General features: G+C 44.7%; 3 protein-coding genes and 1 pseudogene across 4 annotated transcripts; 2 read left to right on the forward strand and 2 right to left on the reverse strand.

Moving 5' to 3' along the window:
- Positions 1 to 3,671: 3,671 nt before the first annotated feature.
- Positions 3,672 to 13,382, reverse strand: LOC147978941 (putative pentatricopeptide repeat-containing protein At1g56570; annotated as a pseudogene). The gene is made up of 5 exons (XR_015618406.1): positions 12,697 to 13,382; positions 11,766 to 12,109; positions 9,974 to 11,352; positions 5,194 to 5,273; positions 3,672 to 4,460 (listed from the first exon to the last, which is right to left on the reverse strand). The product of XR_015618406.1 is annotated as a putative pentatricopeptide repeat-containing protein At1g56570 (transcript).
- Positions 5,897 to 9,790, forward strand: LOC125543274 (putative glycerol-3-phosphate acyltransferase 3). The gene is made up of 2 exons (XM_048706571.2): positions 5,897 to 6,711; positions 8,665 to 9,790. Exons 1-2 carry the CDS (start codon positions 5,995 to 5,997, stop codon positions 9,559 to 9,561), a joined length of 1,614 nt encoding a protein of 537 aa, XP_048562528.1. The 5' UTR covers positions 5,897 to 5,994; the 3' UTR covers positions 9,562 to 9,790.
- A 280-nt stretch (positions 13,383 to 13,662) lies between the features above and the next one.
- On the reverse strand, positions 13,663 to 16,246 carry LOC125543275 (uncharacterized). The gene is made up of 2 exons (XM_048706573.2): positions 14,903 to 16,246; positions 13,663 to 14,128 (listed from the first exon to the last, which is right to left on the reverse strand). Exons 1-2 carry the CDS (start codon positions 16,108 to 16,110, stop codon positions 13,948 to 13,950), a joined length of 1,389 nt encoding a protein of 462 aa, XP_048562530.1. The 5' UTR covers positions 16,111 to 16,246; the 3' UTR covers positions 13,663 to 13,947.
- Positions 16,247 to 20,182: 3,936 nt separating this feature from the next.
- Positions 20,183 to 20,923, forward strand: LOC125548172 (uncharacterized). Its single transcript, XM_048711845.2, has one exon. The coding sequence runs from the start codon at positions 20,301 to 20,303 to the stop codon at positions 20,568 to 20,570; it is 270 nt and encodes an 89-aa protein (XP_048567802.1). The 5' UTR covers positions 20,183 to 20,300; the 3' UTR covers positions 20,571 to 20,923.
- Positions 20,924 to 23,805: the final 2,882 nt, after the last annotated feature.

A 23,805-nucleotide genomic window follows, 5' to 3' on the forward strand; every position in this document is an offset into this window, starting at 1 on the left:
CGATCTTTGTGCTAGGCTTAGGATTGGGTCTTGTCCATCACATCATTCTCCTAATGATGTGATCCCGTTATCAACGACATCCAATGTCCATGGTCAGGAAACCGTAACCATCTATTGATCAACGAGCTAGTCAACTAGAGGCTTACTAGGGACATGGTGTTGTCTATGTATCCACACATGTATCTGAGTTTCCTATCAATACAATTCTAGCATGGATAATAAACGATTATCATGAACAAGGAAATATAATAATAATCAATTTATTATTGCCTCTAGGGCATATTTCCAACAGCTGGCCCAAGGCCTGGCAGGCTTTTATGTGTTTGGGTCGGACTTGGACCCAAAAAGCAAGCCCGATGACCGGGCCGGGCCGGGTCCGGGCCTAGGTTTTTTTTGCCTCGGGCTTGGTTAGGCCCGGCCCGAGGTTTGGCCAGGTATACTTGGACTCCAACCCACTTAAGTCAGAATGGTTATATGCGTTTCGTACTGGTTAATCATAAGAAACGGCGCGAATCAACCTGTGGTTGAGTTGGTTAGATGGATAGTGGTATCCCCAACCCACCAGGGTTCAAATCCTGGTGCTCACATTATTCCTGGATTTATTTCAAGATTTCCGGCGATGCGCTTTCAGTGGGAGAAGACGTTCTCGTCGACGACGAGGCGCCTACGGTGACTTCGTAAATCTCAAGATGATATGTCGGCTCAGTCTCTCGGAGATGCTCATAGGGGTAGGGTGTGCGTGTATGTGTTCATAGAGATGAGTGTATGCGCGTGTATATGAGCGCTTGTGTCTGTACTGATGCTCAAATAAAAAAATCATAAGAAACGACGTTGGGTGTATTGGTTTGGCATTGGTTAATCACAAGGAACGACCTTAGGTGTATTGGTTTGACCGGGAAGGTGTCAGGTAATGCGATCCATTCCCAGGGCGACAATTTTTTCACAATACGAGCCTTCATCTGTCACAAAAATATTGGTCACTGCCAGGGGCTTTTTCATGAGAAAAAATATGAGGTTTTTTTCGTAAAATAGCAGGCACATGTTGTCCAGTCGCTGACAGCGGGCCTCATGCCATGTTGGCGTGCCTAATCAGCATCGTGTTCGTATAGAAATGTGATTTATACTGTATATGCACGGCAAAGTCAAGTTGTGGCACTAATTCAATGTACGCCGTAAGTTTTAGCACTAAACTGAATTTTATTGCCAAGTTCATAGGGATGAGTATATGCGCGTGTATATGAGCGCTTGTGTCTGTACTGATGCTCAAAAAATCATAAAAACAACGTTGGGTGTATTGGTTTGGCATTGGTTAATCACAAGGAACGACCTTAGGTGTATTGGTTTGACCGGGAAGGTGTCAGGTAATGCGATCCATTCCTAGGGCGACAATTTTTTTCACAATACTAGCCTTCATCTGTCACAAAAATATTGGTCACTGCCAGGGGCTTTTTCATGAGAAAAAATATGAGGTTTTTTTCGCAAAATAGCATGCACACGTTGTCCAGTCGCTGACAGCGGGCCTCATGCCATGTTGGCGTGCCTAATCAGCATCGTGTTCGTATAGAAATGTGATTTACACTGTATATGCACGGCAAAGCCAAGTTGTGGCACCAATTCAATGTATGCTGCAAGTTTTAGCACTAAATTGACTTTTCTTGCCAAGTTATGGCACCATTAGTGTAATTGATTCCTCTTTTTGTCGCTATGTCGAGGATATGTTGTAGGGGGTCAATAGCTATGACAAACAAGAGTGGAGAGACGGGTTCCCCTTGCCGTAGCCCCTGGTCGTGCTTGATGGGAGCACCAGGTACCCCATTCAAGAGGATCCTCGAAGATAAGGAACATAGAAGTGCAACAATCCACTCTCGAAATTTGCTTGGGAAACCTCGTCTCCGAAGGAGGTCAAGCAAATACTCCTATTTGACGGAGTCGGAGGCCTTGCGAATGTCCAACTTGAATAGCAGGGAGGGGTTCTTGCTCTTGTGAAGGCGCCGCGCGAGGTTTTGAACATTTATGAAGTTGTCGTGGATGCTCCGAGTTTTGATGAAAGCACTTTGAGCGTTGGAGACGAGGGTGGACATGTGCGGTCCGAGCCTTATGGAAAGCACTTTCGCAATGATCTTGGCGATTCCATGAATGAGACTGATGGGTCTATAGTCGACGATGCTCTCCGCCCCATCCTTCTTGGGAAGCAGCACAACATTCGCAGAGTTGAGCCAGTGAAGATTTGTTGTGTGGAGGGAGTCAAAGCATTGAATCACCCTCATGAGGTCGTGCTTGATGATGCCCCAACACTTCTTGAAGAAGAGGCCGGTGAAGCCATCCGGCCCAGGCGCCTTGTCGCTAGGCATGCTATTTATTGCCTCGATGACCTCCTCCTCAGAGAAGGGAGAGTCAAGCTCCTGTAGGTCATGCGACTCCAGGTTAAGTTCCTCTCAATTGAAGTCCTTTGTGCTCGCACTTCCCCTTTTCATTATATGCGAGAAATGGTCGTGAATTATTTTTTCCTTGGCGTTGTGCTCGATCACCCACCCTTGATCATTCATGATACTGTGAATGTGGTTTTTCCTCCTTCACGCGTTAACCCGGCGATGAAAGAACTTTGTGTTGGCATCACCTTTGATGTTTGCAATTCTGGCACATTGCTTCTTGCATGCTTTCTCGAGCACGACCAGGCTTATGACCCTTCTCTTGAGGCTAGCCCGAAGGTCAAGCTCCTCGAGGGAGAGCAGCCTTCCCTCCTGAGCAATGTCGAGGCGTAGGATCACCAAGAGGGCGGCATGGAGATGAACCTTAGCTTTAGAGAAGAGACCCCTACTCCATTGTGAGAGGCGCATCGCCGTTTTCTTTAGCTTGTGGAAAAGGATGATGTGTGGCTCGTGTGCTCAACGGGCTTGACCCAGGCCTTTTGGACCACCTCACTGAAGCCGGGCATAGAAGTCCAAAAGTTCTCGAATTTGAAAGTCTTAGGCCTCCTAGGACCCTTATCATCGGCGAGCAGGAGCGGGAAATGGTCGGATAGGGACGAAGAAAGTGCATGGAACACGTGGTCGTTGAAGGTGGTGTCCCACCATATTGCAAAAGAAAGAGTCAAGCTTGCTCAGGGTTGGATTTGCCCTCTCGTTGCTCCAGATGAACCTCCTGTTCTGGAGGTGGATTTCTTTAAGCTCACAACTATTGAGAGTTGCACGGAACCGGTTGATTTGACTGGTGTTAACATTCCGCTTGTTTTTATCCCTTGCCCAATAAATCTGGTTGAAATCCCCGGAGGCGATCCAAGCGACCCCAACAGGCGGCTTCTGGCTAATGAGCTCGGCAAAGAACACATTTTTAAGCGAAGGGTCAGTCGGGCCATAGACGGTTGTTATCTTAAATCTCACGCCCGAATCTCTGAAACGAACCATGGCTGAGAGGCAATAGGTTGTAAAGGAGATGTCCAGCAAGAGATCATCCCAGAGAAGGAGCATACCTCCCCTCGTGCCATTTGCCGAGCATTGTGCAAAGCTGCGTAACCTATGGCCCCCCAAAAACGCAGCTGTGAACTGGTCGATATTGTCAAGCTTCGTCTCCGTTAACTGTGGACCGTCGATCCAGGCAGTTAAGGCCCCTAACATTCCAGCTCAAGAAGTTGATCGGTTGAGCTAACATGATTTAAACATAAGATCCCTGGAGCATATGCACGTATTATGAGCAGAGACAACCACAATAGCACTTGGCATAATGGCAAAAGCAGCAACAGACTGCTTGCACCCGGTTACAGTAGCAGACACCCTGAGATGCAAAAGCAACTCCACATACTTGATACTAGGCATGTAGCCAGCACGCACACAAACTTTTACTTTAGGGATACATTGGACCCAGTACATAGACATCCCAAGACATGCATTTGGTTGTACTAACATTTAAACAAGATCAGTCCCAGTTTGAGCAACAACTGCTTAGGTTGCAGCCTGCTAGAGCTCGGCCTCCTCATCGGCCCTCTGCAGGTCCAGCGCAGCACCCCCACCATGCGCCAGGAGGGCCTCCTCCACAGCATGCGCATTCGCGTCGTTGAGCTTAAAAAGCCCCCTCATGGTTGTGATCACCTCGGACAACATGTGCTCTTTGAAGCGCTCCGCGAAGGCATCAAGGGCTGCAGCAGTTATGTCCTCACCATCCTTGACGATGCTGAGAGAGCGACAGACCAGAATTTCTGCCGCTGTAGCCACCGGCGCGGCCCTGGGGCGGCTTGCCGCCCGCGTCTTGTGCAGCGAAAGAGCACTGCCAACCCTGGAGATGGTCACACCAGCCATTGTTTTCCTGCGTGTAGCAGGAGCTCAGGGTGGCGTTGGAGCAGGGGTGGGTGTGGGCAGGATGACTTCTTGGCGATCTTCAAACAGGGGTGCAAGGCACTGGAGGCCGACTGCACCGACAGCAGCCCTACGATGCCGCACGGGTGATGGAGTGCGGCCCAGAGTTTTCTGGTAAAGCATAACACAAGTATAAATAAATTCATACAATGTGGAAGACGAATCAGAGCTTTGTACACAATCATGCATTTGACCCCAAAAGTGACTGCAGCCCTAGCACCGGCACCGACACACAATGACGCAACAGCAGATCTGGTAGGTGGACACGCTGATCGCTTGCTACAAGATTCCTCTAAGAACAGCACCGTTTCTTACAGAACAACGTAAATTCATGCGCCTTGAAGAATTTGTAGTGAAATACTTCCTCCACTTCAAATTATAAGATGTTTTGGATATTTTAATATAGACCACTCCCTCCGTTCCTAAATATAAGTCTTTGTAGAGATTTCACTATGACTCTATAGTGGAATCTCTACAATGACTTATATTTAGGAACGGAGGGAGTACATACCTGAGTGAACAAACACAGTAAAACACGTTTATATACATCTAATTCTGAAAAAATTAGAACATCTTATTATAATTCGAAGCGGAGGGAGTATCGACGAAGTAAAAAAAGTCCTTCGGGTTAGGACTTAGAGCACAAAGCAACGAAATATCTATAGTCTCTACACACTGTTGAGTCTTGAGTGACCGATGGTAGAAAAAAATGTTGGCAATCCATATTTTAAATATGCATTTGAAAACAAATCAAATTACTTTGTGTACCCATGTGAAGTTAAAAGCAAACAGACAGGTAATATTATTATCCAATCAATGGCCAGCAGGTACGTTACGTACGTACCTCGATTGCTCTAGCTTTTAGGTGAGAAGTCATCCTCAGCTAGCTTTCTTCCAGGCTTGAACAATGGAAACACATCAAGCCTGCACCAAACATATTGCTTTTTTCATTTATTTGATAACATCAACCGCAATTCTGCCAGAACAAAGACATGCATTGACCCCTGTTAGATCCTGTGATTTGTGTGCATGCAAAACTACTTGTTTTGTATACAAAGGTATATATTACATACAGGCCGTGAGATCAAACCACATCAATAGCAAACACTCATGCACGATGAACCAATGACGCGGCGCAAAATACGGAAAAGAGCTAGGTCAAAAGTTATAATTCTCTGGGCACTCAAAGTATATCAATAGAGACACGTCATATCATACACGACTATACACAAAGAGAGTGACCTTAACATGTGGCATTCCGGTGAAAAATCTTAGTCAACAGATTCATACCTTTTCTTATCCTAAACAGGGTGGGTGGTAAACACACATATTTACGCTTACTATCGTTGGCAAATCAATGTCCTTATCTTCTGTGTAAAGCTCAAGTAATCCTGGTTCATTTTGACAGTGTTGTCAAGCAACAAAATTAAGAGTGTTAAGCCAAGTCAGAGCTTGTGACCTAATTTGGGATCAAACCTTGTTTCTCTTGCAATAATTGTATACAATCATTTCACCATCTAAGCACCTAAGCTTTACCTGCATATATATACGACACCTCTTATAGTTGCACCTTACAACCTGCATCAAATAAACTAGATTGAACCAACACAGGAGGCAATAATTCTTTGGGGTTCAAGGTGCACACATGGCTTTAAAGCCCTTCTCCAAATCTCTCCTTGCCTTCTACCGCTTACTTCGCCGAAGGTTAGGGAATCCGCTAGGCCAGTATCATCACCTGCAAAGCTCGAGCGGCATATCTACCTGTCCTAAGATCATCCAGACATGCTTGAGAGTGCCACAAGATGATGAACACCTCCGGAACAAAACTCTAGTCCTAGATGTTGAAGGAGGTCTCCTGAGGTCTACATCTACCTTCCCTTATTTCATGCTTATTGCAATAGAGGCAGGTAGTTTCCTAAGAGGTTTCATCCTACTATGCCTCTACCCTTTGCTATGTTGCCTGACACAAGAAGTAGAAACAAAGATCATGGTCATGGTGTGCTTCGTGGGGTTAAGGGAGGAGAAGGTGGTTAGGGTTGCACGGGCCACTTTGCCCAAGTATTTCCTAGAGGATGTGGGGAGGGAAGGACTTGAGGTGGTGAGAGGGGTAAAGAGGGTGGCAGGGGTTTGTAGGTTGATCCCTAGGGTTATGGCGGAAGCATTTCTTAAGGAGTATACAGGATTTGAAGTGGTTGTGGGAAGGGAGGTGAAGATGATAAGAGGGCGTTATGTTGGTTTATTGGGAAATGAGAGTGAAGCAAGGCTAGGGCAGGCAAAGTTCGACCAAAACGAGATGATAGGGTTTGGAAGCAGCTCAAGCTATTTTGACTATGATCATCACCAGCTTTTCTCTCGGTGCAAGGTTAGATTCTATGAATGGATATTATTTTTATCTTTTTGAAATACACTGCAATGCTGCATCATGTATTTTACCCCTCTCCTTTTTTGTTCTTCCGTGTCATACTTTTCTGCTGCAACTTTTGAGCCAATTAGTCCATTCAAGTATTAATTGATTATATTAGTTGAACACTATGGGTGTTCTTTGAAACGATCATAACTAAGGTGAACTAGTATCACTTCTAATCTAAAATGTGTTTCATTGTTGTTATTTGCCGTTAAGTTATGTATGTTGTACATCGTACTGAACATATGTGTGTTACTCTTTACAAGTTTTAGTTTTTCCGAAATCAGTCATAAATACATGAGATCTCTAAATACATATACCCAGCATATGCACACATAGTATACATGCAAGTCTGCAACTATATGTAACTGAAAGCCTGAAACTAGCAAGGCTAGCTTGCCTCATGGATGATATATAAAAATCAAGCACCTAAGAATAATATGAGCCAAAGGTTAGTCGTTCACATCGAACAGGCTCAAAATCACGTACCATGCAGCTAAGCATGACTATCACAGATGTTAGACATATGTATCCACGCAGTTCTTGTCTTATTTAACTCCATATAGCTGTGCAGTTCTTGTCTCATTTAACTCGAGGTAGCTAGCCTCCTGGCATCTTTGGAACATCTTACTCACACAAGTTAGGTAGACATTTGAATCCCACTGGTGGTAGTTGAAAGCCCCATGAAAAGGTACAGAGGTATGATGTGTTGAGATGGAGAATTTGTGCTTGGAAATGTTAAATATAATTAAAAATATACTAAGAATACTATGTATGTCTTGTTAACAATAGCTTTGCAATTAGCTAAGCTCATGTCAAGGTTGAAAAAAGAACTTACTATCTTTGGGATCTGATACTACACCGCTGCTTAATCCCTTAGTGGATCGGCTCTATTACATAAGCAGATTCCTAAATTTTGCCCCATATCATGGGATAAGTAAGCAGTTTTTTTTAGTTGTATCGAAAGTGGAGAGATAGCTGAGTGGAGTAAAGCGGCGGATTGCTAATCCGCTGTACAATTTTTTTGTACCGAGGGTTCGAATCCCTCTCTTTCCGCTCCCTTGGACCATTTGGGATCAAAAAACTTTGTTCTTGGTTCGTCCTATCTATAAGAGGAGAGCATATGAAAAATGTAACCATTCTTTCGTTTTTTTAGCTCACTGGCCATCCGCTGGCAGATTCCGGCTTGCTCATCACAAGACAATGTATGCAAGGCTTAATGCACTTATCTCTTACAAGCTTGAGACCAGGAAGAGAAAGACAGGAATGAGGCCACGCAGATTTATTTGATAAATTACTTTACCTTAGTTTACCCTAACTTGATTAGATCAAAATGATCACCTTGTGCAAGTTATTTAGAAATGGCTTCCTCACTAGTGAAAATTGAAAAACTAGTTACTTGATACTTGTTGTTTGGAAGAAGATAACTCTGTGTTCACTTTCGGTACAATTAATTCTAACGAGCTATACATGAGATATGCAAAAAAACAAAACAAAAAAGATTGTGCAGGAAGAAAACTTCTATGAAGATTTAGGGGCAGTATTAGAATATTCCAGAATGAAAGGATTAGTCTTATGTATGGTCCCTTGGTAAAGAGACACATAGCTCGTAAAACAGTAAATCGTGACTATTCATAATCTACAAAAAGAAGTTAGAAATCACAAAAGATTACCTTCTGTTGTTTGCAAGTTTGCTTATAGAATTCTGGACTCTACAGGCTCAGGTAAAATTATAGTAGTTCACAGAGTTCATTTTACAATTTACCTTCTACATTGAGAAAGTTTCTTCAGCTTTGTCGATTTGTACTTTGGTGTACTTCAGTTTGCAAACTGTTGTTTACAGGGTGAATAGGTAAAGCGTACAAGCCATTGGGTAGTGAAATCTAATATAGTTTTGCTTCTCATTTGCAGGAAGTACACTTGGTGACACGAGAAGATAAGAGAAAATGGTCACCCTTGACAAGGGACCAGTACCCAAGACCCTTGATCTTCCATGATGGCAGGCTAGCCTTTAGGCCTACCCCTCAGGCCACCCTAGCCATGTTCATGTGGCTCCCACTTTCCCTCCCTCTCACCGTGCTCCGAACACTAATCTTTGTGAAACTACCATATTCTATCTCCGTCGCAATCGGGGCTGTAATAGGAGTAACGACCCGGGTCATCAACTCACCAGTCCACAGTGGTCAAGTGGGCTGCGATGAACCACATGCCCAGCCCAGCCCACAGGGCCACCTTTACGTGTGCAACCACCGCACACTTCTCGACCCGGTGTACATCTCGGCAATGCTGAACAAGCAGGTGTCAACCGTCACATACAGTGTCAGCCGTGTAAGTGAGCTCCTATCACCAATCGGGACTGTCCGGCTGACCCGAAACAGAGATGAGGACCGGAGGAGGATGGAGCAGTCACTGAGGCAGGGGGACCTGGTGGTCTGCCCTGAGGGGACCACATGCCGGGAGCCATACCTGCTCCGCTTCAGCCCTCTGTTTGTCGAGCTCGTTGATGAGGTCTACCCAGTGGCACTGGTGAACTGGTCCGGCATGTTCCACGGCACCTCCACCGGCAATTTCAAGTATCTAGACCACTTCTACTACTTCATGAACCCACGCCCAGCGTATGATGTTCAGTTCATGGACAAGATGCCAACAAGGATGGTGATCCAAGGGAAGAGATGCGAGAGCAAAGAGGTGGCCAATCTGGTGCAAGGTGAGATTGGTAGGACTCTTGGGTTTCGATCCACCACACTCACCCGTAAGGACAAGTACTTGAGGCTGGCAGGAAATGAAGGGTTTGCTGATACAAAGTAGTGAAGTCTATATTGTGAACATAAGACGTTGCTGGCTCTTGCTCGCAACATAACATATGTTCGTAATACAGTACAACATTTAAGATCTTATAGATTGCTTTTAAGGTGTGCACAATGTGCAGAACTTCACTTAAATACCATTGTGTGCTATTGGAGTGGTATGACTACCTTTGTTGGACCATTGAGAAAACTTGTGAATGTACCAAAATAAGAAGGATATGTTAATGTTAGCATGCTCGTTATGTATTAGTCAGTTCCTCCACTTGATAAATGCAGATCTTTTATGCATGCCCAGAATTATAATATGATTAAGTGATGAGAGCATTTTAAATAGCCTAGAAGAGTAGTGCCAAACACAGAGAACAAAAAATGGGACTTCAAATTCAGAATGTTGCTAGAGCAACCATACTTACTGAACAATGCATCGCCGCGGTATCCATGCGACCACCAGCCATTTGAGAAGTGTGGCAATGGAGCAAGTGCTGCTTTCTTCCAGATTATACTGATTATTATAACGATCAAAGCAATCAACCAATATTGAATGATACAGCTGATATCAATTCCGATGGCACTTCAGGATAACCTGAATAAGTTCAGTAAATAAATATAACCAGTTCACTTGTCCTTGACTTTTTTTGCTCCAGCATTAATACTTGAATCTTGTAGCAAAATGAGAAGGCCAAATGCGGACCCCATTGTGCTAACTGCCCAGGTGCAAATGAGGAAATCATAAAAACTTAAAGGAAACTGTTGAACAATATCTTTCTATGTGTTTCTTACTGTAAGCACTTCAATTTTTTGCTTAAGCTGAAATATACTTGTGCTAGATAATCTTTAATTGAGTTCAGAGTAGCTTGGTTCTGAACATGTACTATATCCATCAGCATCCCATCTCTGCTAGTGTTTTGCTCCAACTAATGAATCATCCAGGCACAACTTGACCATGTAAATCTGAAAACATCATGAATGAAATCAGTTCCAATGTCATGCATCCGTAGAGCCAAGATCTTCAATACCTCATCTGCCAAACTAAATTGATGGGCTGATGGCTGCTACTGTCAGCTGTGTTAAAGTTATAGATCATATAGGTTACATCTATCCAGCCCACTCCAGCCACCTTCCAGCTCCCTATGCCTCTCAGTAGCCTCCTCGTGACACCATACTCACCCCATTTGCTACCTGCAGCATATCAAGTAGGACGTGATTCTTTGCTCCATCAGGATTGACCTCGATGATCTTCCTTGCAACCAATCTGCCCAGCTCCACATTCCTGTGCATCTTGCAGGCAACTAATGCTCCCCAAAAAGATTCATCAGGAGCAAATTGCATTTTATCAATAGGATCAAATGTATGTCTCAGCGTCCCTGCACGAGCAAGGAGATCGATGACACACACGTAAACATATTTCTTAGGCTGCAAATTATATTCAAATGTCATTGACCTGAAGAAGCTCCATACTTCATCTACTAAACCAGCATGGTTGCAAGCACTTGTCGGGACCAAGAACACAGCATGGTCAGGATGAACCCAGCACGTATCAAGGAACAATCATTGATGTCCAGACAATTTGTCTTTGCAACTCATCCTGTTGAAAACCTTCACATCTGTTATGCGCCCAGAATTGGAGTACATGTTCACAAGGGTATTGCTCGTTTGTAGGCCCTTGTCATAGTTTCTCTGAAGGAAAGTGCCATGGACCTGCTTCCCAAGTCTCAGAGCTGCAATACCAGCACAGGCAGATGTAATGCTAGTCAGGGTGAAGCAATTTGGCTTAAGGTTCATGAGAAAGTAGCTGCAAGGGCAATAGGGGATTGCATTGGGAAGCGGATTAGGAGCACTCGGGTGCTCCACCCCCCTATATTCAAAAATAATTTAATAATTTAAAAAAACGTCAAAAAATCCTGGATATATTTTTGAACCAAATATGACTAGGTATTGTACTCATATAAAAAATTTGGCCAATGAATGATTCTCGGTAACTTCAGGGCAAAAAAGACAAATTTATGACGACAGTATAGCATGAATAGTACTTGTATCTAGCATTTTATGGGAAATCTTTAATTCCGGATACAATAATAGTCATTCCCTGTTTAATCTTTTTGTACGAGTGCAATACTTGGTCATGTTTGATTCCATAAAAAGTTTCTGGATTTTTTGACTTTTTTGAATTACTAAATTATTTTTGAATATAGGGGGGCGTAGCACCCGAGAGCTCCTATGCATTTTCGATTGCATTGGTTATACCCAGCAATCATGGTATCCCAGGTGAAAAAAACTTCTCAGGAATTTCATCAAAAGGCCTTTGCACCCAAAAGATGTGCACAACTGAAGTACAAGTCAACCTAAAAAACTGCAGTACAAGTTGATCAGAGCATTGGCAGCAGCAAGGTTCGCAGTGAGAGCTTTCTTTATGGACAGTAGATGAAAGCTGATGTCTGATATATAAGTTGGCCGTACAAGCACATGCATGTAGTGCAAAGCATGTAAATGTGCTCAGTTCAATGCTAACCTGCAATATAGAAACAGCAGGTGATGGGCTACGAAAAAATCTGTGCTTGGCAGGAAATCCATTATGTGAATACCATAGGAAAAATTGACAAACATATCATATGATGTTTCGTCTAACATTGTGCTAGGACATAACAACAGGAAAATGGTACAATAACATATTTGCTACTTCTACTGTCACCTGTTATCTATTACCGTTGTAAGATAATCAGCTAATACTAACTCCAAACTAGCCACCAACTCAAAGGGTGCCAAATAAAATGAAAACAGAAGTGATCCACATCTTAGACTTTAGAAACCCCTGGTGTCGTCTGAGGCATTCACACAGTTCTAGAGGTAACACCATGGCATTAGTTTTGAGTTGGAAATTAACAGGTGTTACCAAAGCATATTTCATAACGAATCTAGAAATATCAATATAATGTACATGTATTACAACAATGAAGTATAGATTTGATTTTATCACGCCATATACACACAGAACATCCACAACAAAGATATTGTTTGTCCAGATTACTCAAACGCTGATAACTGTTACAAAATGGTTCAGAGTAGAGCAGTAAAGATAATAGATGGCCGTTATAGAAGTCATTTAGTCAGCGATATCTCACCTGAATCATTGTTATACCCAGCAATCACCAACTTCCACGACGCGGCAGTACGTCCACTCCCCAACGCATCAAACAGCACCCTCCCATCTTCCACGCCCTCTCCGCGGGACGCGTAGGCATCAATGAGCGCTTTCAGCAGTTGACGCTTGCAGGGCATCTTCAAAGACCAGTTGTGAGCGCCGTAAAAGACATCTAAGCTCCTAAGTGGGTTTTGGCGCTGATGAAAATAATTAGAGGGACTGATGGTTTAACAAGTGTTCAATGAGTTATTAGCTCCAAAGTCTTGAAATGAATTAGGGTTGGAGACCTTCCCAAGCAAAAAGTGGAAGGAAGACGATACATTTTAATTTCCCATTATTTCTCATGTATTTGAGTTGTAGGAGAAGCTGCAACACTGAAAGGGTGAGATTTCATATTATGCTATGATACACACAAAACCTTGACAGTTTTCATCAAGAAAAGTTAACCTAAGCGTTGATACACAAGAGTATACATAGTGGAAATCGTAGATTAAGGGGTGACACAATGATCTCGCCAATAAAGCTCGCAACAGCTAAGGAAACATGAACGACAAATTTACTCACGTTCAGGTCACCGAGGTGGGTAAGATGATCCCTACATCTTGTCTTCGTTGATATATCTTATTATAGTGAATACATATTAGAAGAGTATATAGTGACTATTCAGCTAAATCATAAACAGAATAGTTCCTGTATCAATCTAAGTTCTCCACGTGATTGCCTAAGCAGAGTGCTTCGACCCGATCGTCAAGCTCTTGTGGCTTCAGGTGATACAAATGAACAAATCTCTTTGAGAAGAACTGCTGCGGAAGAGGCATGAAGAATGTGATCCGGAAATTCAAAGTGTATGTTGAAGCCGCACAATTTCCACTTTGTGCCAACCTTCCATTCATTATTGAAGCGCACGCGCAGGAGAGAAATACTGACATTCTGACTCCATGAAAAAAGCAATTGAACAATGCAGAACAACTCCTTGGGTAACATTTCAAGGATAGAGATAGATTTACTATGCATGGATATTACAGGGAGCACAAGCAGTTCAGCTAAACAACATAGACCCTGTCAGACACGTGCTTCACTTAACAGCGTGCATCCTAGTGATAAACTAACTTTAGCATGCCCTAACTACAGATTACTTAAGACACAAAACTAAACCCATATATACAAAAGACTCTGACTGGCTGATTGGGGAGGTACAAGGGTCACAGAAAGGTCAACATATGAAGTAAGTGATAACTGACACCAGAGTCATGGAAAGTAGGGGTCCTCCTTATTCTGATATATTGCAAACAACTGCTTCGAGTAACGTAAAGCCATCTTGTGACAGAACTCAAGAGCATACCGATCGTAATTTTCCAAGTCTTGTGCAGTCTTCTTAAGCGGCCCAGCAGCATCACCATCCAGAAGAAACTGCGCTATGTTAGAACCCCTAAACACAGAAAACAACTTGCAGGGTAAGACAAACAGAAACCCCAACTTCAATGCTAGTTCTTGATCTCTTCCTCAATGACTGAAAAGTAATATGCTGAAAAATGAAAGCAAAAGAAAATATTACCTATGCTAGTGGTGTGTGTTACTTATTCATACGTGGCAAACAAAATTGTGTTATGTGTTTATGATGCCATAACAGCATAACCAAATAGAACAAAAGCTAAACTTGAGCATCAGAACGAACGGTACCTAAAAACTGAGCTTGCCATGTTGACAGTTAAACCTACACCCATGTGGCCTAGATTTCTACACAGGAAAGAGGTATTTTGCAAATAAAACTACACCTATTAGTCTGAGAAGCCCTGCATTATACATGGAAAAGAGAGGTACTTTACAAATAGAACTGAACATCAAGATCAGTACAACACATGGTCAAGTCAATGCAGTATCTGTCAACCCAATGATAGAAAATCTCTTCTTCCCTTAAAGAGTAAAGACAAAATATTTACTATACAGGAATGTCTAGATTAAAGTTCTTGTTGAGGACAAGGCCAAGCTGTCATACAACTGTGTAGAAATGAACCCAATGATACAAACAAAATGCTAGGCAGACAATGAACAGTCCCAATGATGTCAGGACAAAATAGCAAATGTAGACTGTAGTACATAAATGGTGATACAACTGTGTGCAGAACTGTCGATTAAAGTGCAAGGAAAAGGGGTACTCACAACGCATATACACAAATTAATTACCCTTAGTAGTAGGTATTACCTTCGGGCGTCTATCTGGTTAAATCCTTTTTTGTTGTGCATGATAGTAGCTTTTCCTGCCTGTTCTTCCTGGGTCTGCTTTCGATAGAGGGCACAAACAGCTTTCAGGCGAAGTTCAGGGTATTCATCAAATGCTGATAGCATCTCTGGCTCAATCTTCCAATCCTTATTCTTGGCATTCCTTTTGCCGCGTATCCTATCCATAAGCTCTTTATAAGTTTCCTCGTCGTCAGACTCTTCTGGTCCAGCAGAGGATTCTTCAACAGAATCAGCAGAATTTTCTGAACAATCTGAATCATCTACTATAAAATTTTCCATATTATCATCCTCTTCTGAATCATCCTCGCTCTCTTCATGATTCTTGGGTTCAAAAAACTCAAGTTTCCGACGTGTAGGTCGCATTCTCTTTGATTGACCTTCAGCCAACCGAGCGAAGCGCCTTGTTGCCGGAGTAGAACGCCCCTCCATCTCATGTAATTCACCATCGTCATCCTCACTCTCGACCCCTGTCGTAACTAGAGGTGAAACAGGTTTTTGATTAACCACACGAACACCCTCACTGCCATCCTCACTCGCACTGTCACTGACTCCACGCAACAAACATTTCCTGCTGCTTCTAACACCCACCTCACCATCTCCATGCCCTTGACCATTCTCATCTTCATCCTCACTCTCACTGTCACTGATTACCCGTGTCGCTGTGCGCTTCTTGCCTCGTGGCGTGATCAAAACATCATCGTCGTCCAGAATCACATTGCCATCACAGCGAACGCTCCCATGGTCTCGCCCACCACCTCCATCGGCGTCCTTAATCTCCTCTGCAACACCCCTCTTGCCGGTCACCACCCGCACCGCACACTTGCTAGGAGTCGGGACCGGAGGAACGCCCTCCTCCCCGCTGTTGACATCCACAGCCATCCCCTCTTCCTCGCCGTCGCTGACCTCTATGACATCATTCATCAGATGCCCGCCGGCGATGTCGGCTGACTTTTGCTTGTTTCCGCCGAGACCCTCCTCCAATCGACCAAAGGTTGGACCCTTTTTGGCTCTACGGTTCATCGCAACTCCCTCGGACATGGCCTTCCTCAAGCGCGCGTTCTCGGCTTCGAGGAGCGAGACCCGGGCCTCCAGGTCGGCGATGCGGGACGACTTGGCGGCGAGCTCGGCCTTGAAGGCGTCGACCTTCTTCGCAATCTCCGCGACGCCCATCTCCGGCGGCGGCGGGCCAAGCCCCGCCGACGATGTAACGGCTGAACCCTAGTGTCGAAGCGGCGGTGGAAGGTAGTCGGCCTTGCTGCGTTTCTGTCCGGGAGGGATCGATCTGTGGGGGGTGAGGGGAAGAGAGGCTTTGCGCTTTCTGGGCCAACGAAACGGGAAGTATAGGGAAGTCTAGGACGGATCAACTTCTCGTCTAGTTGGGCTTTGGGCCGAAGACATCAGCAAGACGTAGTGTCAAATAGTTACTGCCGCCGGATAAGTCATATTGTTCTAAAAATACACTATATTATATAAAAACGGATTTGCCTAACAAAATACTCCTACTAAAAGACGGATAAGTCATATTGTTCCACTAAAAATAAGCCATACTTTTTCTCAGAGGAAAAAAAGTCATCTTCTGATACGACATTCCAATCTGTTCATAAGCAATCACAACAATACAGAGAACATGAGAGATAACAAAAATGACAAGCATGTTCATCAATCATCTAACGATGACTACAAGCGCTAAAGCGAGATGAAGGCGTGGCGCCTTCATTGTCCCTTCCTCTCGGACCAGGCAAAACTTGTGCTTAATTAGACCATGACCAGCGCAACAGAGTAACAAGCATCACCGATAGAGAGAGTTCTAGATCGGAAGGATCAAACATGTAAACACAAGAATGATGATTAGGTATGAATTGATCCACCAAAGACCATCACCGATTGAATCTCATGAGATCCGACAGAGAATGATGTAGTTAAATTCGGCCATTACTAGGATCTTGATGACGTCGTGGTATAACTAAGGTTTATTGTGTCGTTGGTAACGTCTATCTTCAATGCCCCACAACCAGTTCAGTTAGATGAATGCCATGGTATGGTCTAGCTCGACTATGAGGACATGTTGAGCCTTATCCTCATCGTGGGCCTACCGGGGGGGGGGGGGGGGATCCCGCCGTCTAATACCATAGTTTGTAACACTCCAACATGTTTTGAGTAGATTAATTGGATCAAAACTCTTCGGAGTATTTAGAACCAAAATTTCTTAGAAGCCATGGTACCCAAAGGAAATTCTTTCTTTTTTGCTTTTAAACATGGCCTAGCACATTTTTGCAATAATGTTTTATCGGAAAGAAGTGCAGCAGTGTTATGGAAACTAATGAGAAGTAACTAGACAAATTGTATGTGTCAATTGTCATTTAGCTACAAAGTCGTCCATATTGAATTTCTCCAGTTGTGCTTCCCAAAAACAAACATCTCAATTACATCAAGTTGCAATATACCATTAAAACCAAAATCCACCCCTTACCAGCGGATACACACCATCATAGAGCATGACTAATAATATAGTCGACACAGGTGTGGCCATGAAGACGATAGTGATATGGCATCAAGAGACATCATTATTAATCACAGAAATTAGGTTTAGTCATTCTTTTCGCGTTCTCTCCTTCCTATTTTCTCTTTGTTTAGTGTAGAGACTCACTCTTGCACTAGAATTCATTTCAAAAAATAATTCTTTGTCCATGTCCTTCACATAAACAAAAATCCCATGTAGGTAGGCTTATCACGCCTTATCATACTCGCTCCTAGTTGTGGGACCTCGCAACTACGTTGGCTACAGGTTGTTTCTGTAAAAAATTGCTGGGGGACGCACCTGCCCGGTCGCGCCCGGCTCCTAATAGTCTCGTGATTGGCAAACTCGTTTGATTTCTTGCAGTTCTCCGTGTTATTTTAAAAATTTGCAGGGGCACGCACCTGCCCGGTCGCGTCCGGCTCCTAATAGTCTCGCGATTGGCAAACTCGTTTGATTTCTTGCAGTTCTCTATGTTGTTTTAAGTTTTACCTCCTGAAACTTGTTGAATTTGCCGCTTGTTCCTATTAAGTTTTAGCAGATGAAACTGAGTGAAGTTTTCAAAACGTGTTAAAACATATTCAAAAGTGGTTTTATTTCAAATCCCCATCGCAAGGAATCCAAATATGCAAATGAAACATAAATTAAACTTTTGATTCAAAACATATAATATATCCAAATTTGAAATTTCAAAAAAGAAAAGCACGAGAGATGGTGCGGAGTTCCCGCACCTGTGTGGCACAAACCATCTCCCATTGTTTTTGCCTTGATTAGGAAGCAGCTTTACTTTCAAAAGTCATATTATGATCCCGAGCTCAAATACACACCTTGGTGAACGGTAAAATAAAAAAAGTAAAGAACTCAAAAAAAATCTTAAATTTTTTGGGGATAAACTTTGAAATATGTTTTGTATGCTCGCCAAATTTCAGCACAAAATGATATTCCTGAAAGTCGTGGCAAAAAAAACAAAATCAGCACTCCAAAATGTTTTCGAAACTAACATTTTTGTAGCATTGATTTTTGTTTTTGTTTTTTTTGCCACGACTTCCACAAATGTCATTTCGTGCTGAAATTTTACAAGCATATAAAACATTTGTCAAAGTTTACCACAAAACAATTCCAGAATTATTTTTTTACTATTTTTTCGCTTTTACTGATTTGAGTTCGAGAGCAGATACTCCACGTCCCTTTACTTTGGTATATTCCCAGTGTTTCAGCATCTGGGCTGCCTTTCTCCCGTGCGCGCGCGCCTCTAGTTGAGAAACCATCGGCGAGGAAGGCTTCTGACTCGCGAGGCAGCTGTTCTCGCTTGCGACGGCGTGGTACCGGTGCGCTCCTTTCTGCGTGGCGCCTGAGCAGCCCTCCCTTCTCGTCAAAGGTGCCGGTTGTGTCACGGGCCGTCGCGCGCTCACGCACCATGTCACTGGCTGGCCGGTGTGTTCTTCGCCGTGCCTGTCAGCCTGTGGAGGACTAACCGATTTGGTTGGCCGGCTCAGGTTTTGTTTGGTGTCGTCTGCCGTATGTGGAGACCAGCGCGCCCTTTCTCGACCTTTCCGTTGCTTTCGACCCCTTGTTTTCCACAACCAGAAGTAGCAGTAGTACAACGAAAGGACGTTAGTTTTCAACGCTTACGATGATCGTTTCATCTGCATCGATCGGTCAGAGCAATGTACGCACAGTACGCTGGTTGGAGAGACGGCATCTTCGCAAAGTAGGTTCTGGATAATATTTTACACAAGTAATCTGAGCTCTCTCGGTCATTATTTTTTGTGCCTCCGTAGAAAAGAGCTCCTAAGAATGGGGTAGTCACTAGGCTAACGGATATACACTGTTTTGTTTCTCTCTCACGGCTCGGCAAAATTGCGAAAATGCTACACCTACGAAGAGGTGCTACGTACCCTACGTAACTTTCCAAAACATCAATCAAACTACCGCCCCCCTGATTCTAGGGTGGGCCCGTGCGGCAAACAAATGACAAATCAAAAGCTGCCAGATCAGCAATTACGTCAAGAACGTAATAATCCGTTCGTAGGTGTAGCAAAGCCCGCAAAATTGGCATCAGCTACACCTACAATCCACCTGATACGAGCCGGTCCATGCATGCCTACAGCCCTGCATGACGATTAGTTGGGCCATGAAACAAGTGCCGCTCGACCTGCTCGATCATGTACTCTACGTTGTTACTGCACGTTTCCGTCCCTACAAAAAAGAGGTCCTCGACAATATCCGCAAGAAAGAGGTCCTCGACAAGAAAGCTGGATCAAGCACTAGATGGGCGAGAAACGCAAGGTCTCCCGCACCACGCCCGTAAACCCTCGTAACACCCGTCAGATCGATCATTTGGTGCGAGCCAGAGCGAGTCGTGCCTGGCCGGCTCAACTAAACAAGCACGCCCAGCCGCCAGTCCAAAAGGCGGGCCTGCTATGCCGCGCTGGCCATTTCCGCCACCTTTTCCCGCGCAAGTTCGCGACGGACGGCGCAGGGCGTCGTTGACATGCATGCACGCGGGTGTCAACTGCCGAGGCACGGGCGTGGGACGCCCGCCCGTGCGCCTGCCAACTGCCCGTCGAACACACACTGGCACACGTACTGGGTCTCCACACCGGCCACACGGGCCACAGAGTCATAGCTGGCTCAGCTGCATTCCTCGTGACAAACCAACCGAACTCTCCGTCTGATATTTCCCATGGCGCGCGGCTCCCGCCCGGCGCTATAAAAGGCGGTCGCCCGGCCCGCTTCGTTGCCCAGCGAGCTCAGACCTTCGATCAAAGACGGCAGGGCGACGCAGCCACATCACCGCCACCCCTTACAAAGCCTCCTAGCCCGATCTCGAGGTAGGACGTGCATGGAGACGATGGTGGCGAACGGCGGCGGGGAGGGCCGGGCGGCGGCGAGGTACGGGGACGACAGGGAGCAGCAGGGCGCCGGGTGCGGGGGCGCGCGCCGCTTCCAGATGCCGCTGCACTACCCGAGGTACACCAGGGCCAACTACGAGGCCATGCCCGAGTGGCAGCTCGACCGCCTCCTCTCCGACTACGGCCTCCCCGTCCACGGCAGCGTCCAGCAGAAGCGCAGCTTCGCCATGGGCGCCTTCCTCTGGGGCGCCGGCAACTGATCTCGCTGCCGGGCCGTACGTCTAGTCTTCTCCCTCGACCATGGAGCCGTGCTCATGAACCATGCATTCATGACTAACTTACGATGGACCTGAGAGATGATGTGCTACTGTGTTATTATCCGTATATGCAGAGATCGACTAGCTAGCTAGCTACGAAGTTTTTCGATATAGTTTCTATTTACTTGCTATGAAATGGCATATAGTATATAAATATGTGTGTGTCTGTATGATAATTTGGACGCGTTGATCTTTTGAATTTCAAGTACTAGCTAGCTAGTGGTGGCTGATGTGTGAAACTGAGGATTGCGTATGTCTTAATTAACCTTCTTAATGTATAGTTAATTTATGCTCTACATGTATAATATTGCTCGGTGTATAGTTAGTTGTGTTTCAAAGTGCAGCAAAACATGTGTGACCTTTCTGTACTAGTATTCATACTAATCTCAGGCTACCTGAATTAAGAGCATCTCTAACCAGACTCCTACTCCGCTCATATGTCCGAGCGGACATCCCGGACAGAAAAACATCACTTAACCGGAGCCCAAACTCAACCTATATGTTTGGGTTGTCTCGCACACCTCAAATTCAGCTCATATGTGGGGCATGTTAGAATATTTCAAGACACAAGTTGATCTACCGAGGATTAAGCAATTGCATGAAGCGCGATCGAGATTTGTTAACGAGATTCACCAAACATCAGCTAATCTTTGGAACATGACTATAGGTGCTCCTCTCCGCTGATACCACGACAATACTGCACACCGGCCACTCAGGAGCCGACACATGTTGCAGCTTCCTCTGTGCACATGTGTTGTTATGTTGGCATAGATTACATCATGTCCACTTCCACATTATATGGGAGGCCTAAGATACATGTGTTCTACTAGGACACGGCTCTATACCCTGTTTATGCATAATACGACTCTAAATGCATATGTAACCTACCTTATACACAATATTTGACACAATTCCAACAAATTTCACATTGTCAAATATTCTCCGCCATCTTGAATTCGTCCATGCATCAAACGGACCTCCATGTACAACGGACTTGAGTTCATACCTTGAGTACTGATGCTACTCTCAGATTCCACGTGACTTCATCTGCAACTGTAGTCTCTTCTTTCTTCATCGCAGTCAACGCTTGAGCGAATTCAGTTTCTCTTTAATCTAGTTTGCACCCAATTTCCGGCAACGCTATCACACACTAAGCACTAATCTGCCAGAAAGTTAATAACTTTCTTATTAGGTGTCACACATAAGAGTTACTTGAACTTAACATCCTCGCTCTTCCTAGACTTTTTGTATGAAAATGAACATTTTTTCCCGTTGCTCGTAGTCATCCTGAGTCAAATTCTTGGTACACGACTTTAGGATATTACTCAAGGACACGGGTTTACCTTGCGAAGCGAACTTAGCATCATGCTTTTCCCAGATCGTGGCCTAGTATTTGAATTAAAACCTTTCCTTCCCTTAGAAACCATGGATGTTGAGAGTGTGGTTTCCAGACATTTTGCTCCGGAGGTCCTTATACTTCACTTTGTCCTCTTATGGTTGGGAGTTTCGGTAAGCAAGGAACACCTCTCATTCCTCACAGTTAGTCGTAGAATATAGCTTTTCTGATAACCTCATCTAAATCATTTCCCTCTTCCAGTAGTTTGTTTGCACTGTATCTATTGGAACTCAAGGCCGACGTGAACGTGAGCATGACATGTCTTTCTAACGGCAGGTCAGGCCATGTCGTGGTTGCTGAACTTGAAAATATCTCTCATCTTTGCTAATAGCAGGCCAGCCCAGTGTTTGTTTTCACGACCCCTTATGGACTTCAGGTTGATGTCGTGGTTTTCATGGACGATGACAGCTAACACAGTTACCCCACTTCTTTGTGTTCTTCTTGGGACTAACAGGTTTCCCACTCTTGGCAATTTGAGTTATCATGTTCATAGGCCTCCGCTGCTCTTTTGCTCGCTTAGCTTCTACACCATTTTCGTCTTCTTCTTTAGCACCGTCGGATTCTTCTCCCCTATCTTGCACTTCTTCTTCAGCACCGTTGGTCTCTGTTAGAGTTGTGTCGAATATTATGTATAAGATAGGTTACAGTTAGACTTGTAGTTGTATTGTGTTTAGATAGGATATGAAGTCATGTTCAAGTAGGACACCTGTATCCTAGGCCTCTCATATATAGCGGGGCTAGACATACGATGTAACCTATGCCAACATACCGGAACGCCAGGGAAGCCGGCGGCATGTGCCGGTGTCCAGAGCGATCGGGTGCGGTATTGTAGCGGTGTCATGGGGAGGAGCGTCTATAGTCAGGCCCCGGGGATGTAGCCATATCGGTGAACCTTGTTAACAAATCTCAGTGTCGTGCTCGTGTGATTGCTTGGTTCTTAGATGATCAAAGAAGTGTCTCGAATTTATTCTAACAAGTGATATCATGAGATAGGTTATTCGAAGGCTATGGATTATTGATCGAAAGGAGGACGAAGAGAACATCGACGGAAATCTGTGGAAGCGATCGCAATACGGGACAATATCGTCGGTGAGTTGCGAGCTAGAAGCAGAGTTGGTCATGTTGCAATCTTCAAGAAGCAATCGAAAGCAGCGGCTTGGTTGATCGATCGCAGCAACAGCAGCACGTACAACGGCGGCGGGATTCGTATCGGATCGTGGCAGCAGCAGCGTACAGCGGAAGTCCTGGGCGTCGGCGGGCGACATGTATGTGGGTGGTCTTCGCAGATCGATATGAGTCGTGCAGCAGCGGGGCACGTACAGAGGCAGCAGCTGGGGCACCCGGCTAGATTTTGGGCTATGGCCCATGCGGGGCAGCAGACCAAGTTGCGGAAAGGCGGAGATGCGCGTACGAGGCAGCCGGAGGACAAGTGCCGGTGTTCTGAAACATGCAGACTTGCACGTTTGAGATTTGTTTGAGAAAGAAATACAAGGGTAGCAACCAAGACTACGTGTGTGTGCACAGGAGCAGTTTGGTTGGGTCAAGTTTGATCTATTTTCTGCTATAAGATGCACGGAGAAGCAACAACAAAGAATGACAGGGAAAAAGAAGATTTGTGCAGTTTGCATGGAAGTTTTTTTTTGGATCGGTTTGCTGAGTTGGCTTGGAACACGTGGACAGGCTACGGAGGCGCGCAGATAAGTGTGTCATAGAGGACCATGCATACACATGGCGTCTAAGACATGCACAGAGATGTGCCGACGGACACGACGCATAGTGGAG

This window comes from Triticum urartu, chromosome 3A (genome assembly GCF_056163025.1).
Source record: "Triticum urartu cultivar PI428250 chromosome 3A, HENAU_Tu73, whole genome shotgun sequence".
NCBI lineage: Eukaryota > Viridiplantae > Streptophyta > Magnoliopsida > Poales > Poaceae > Triticum > Triticum urartu.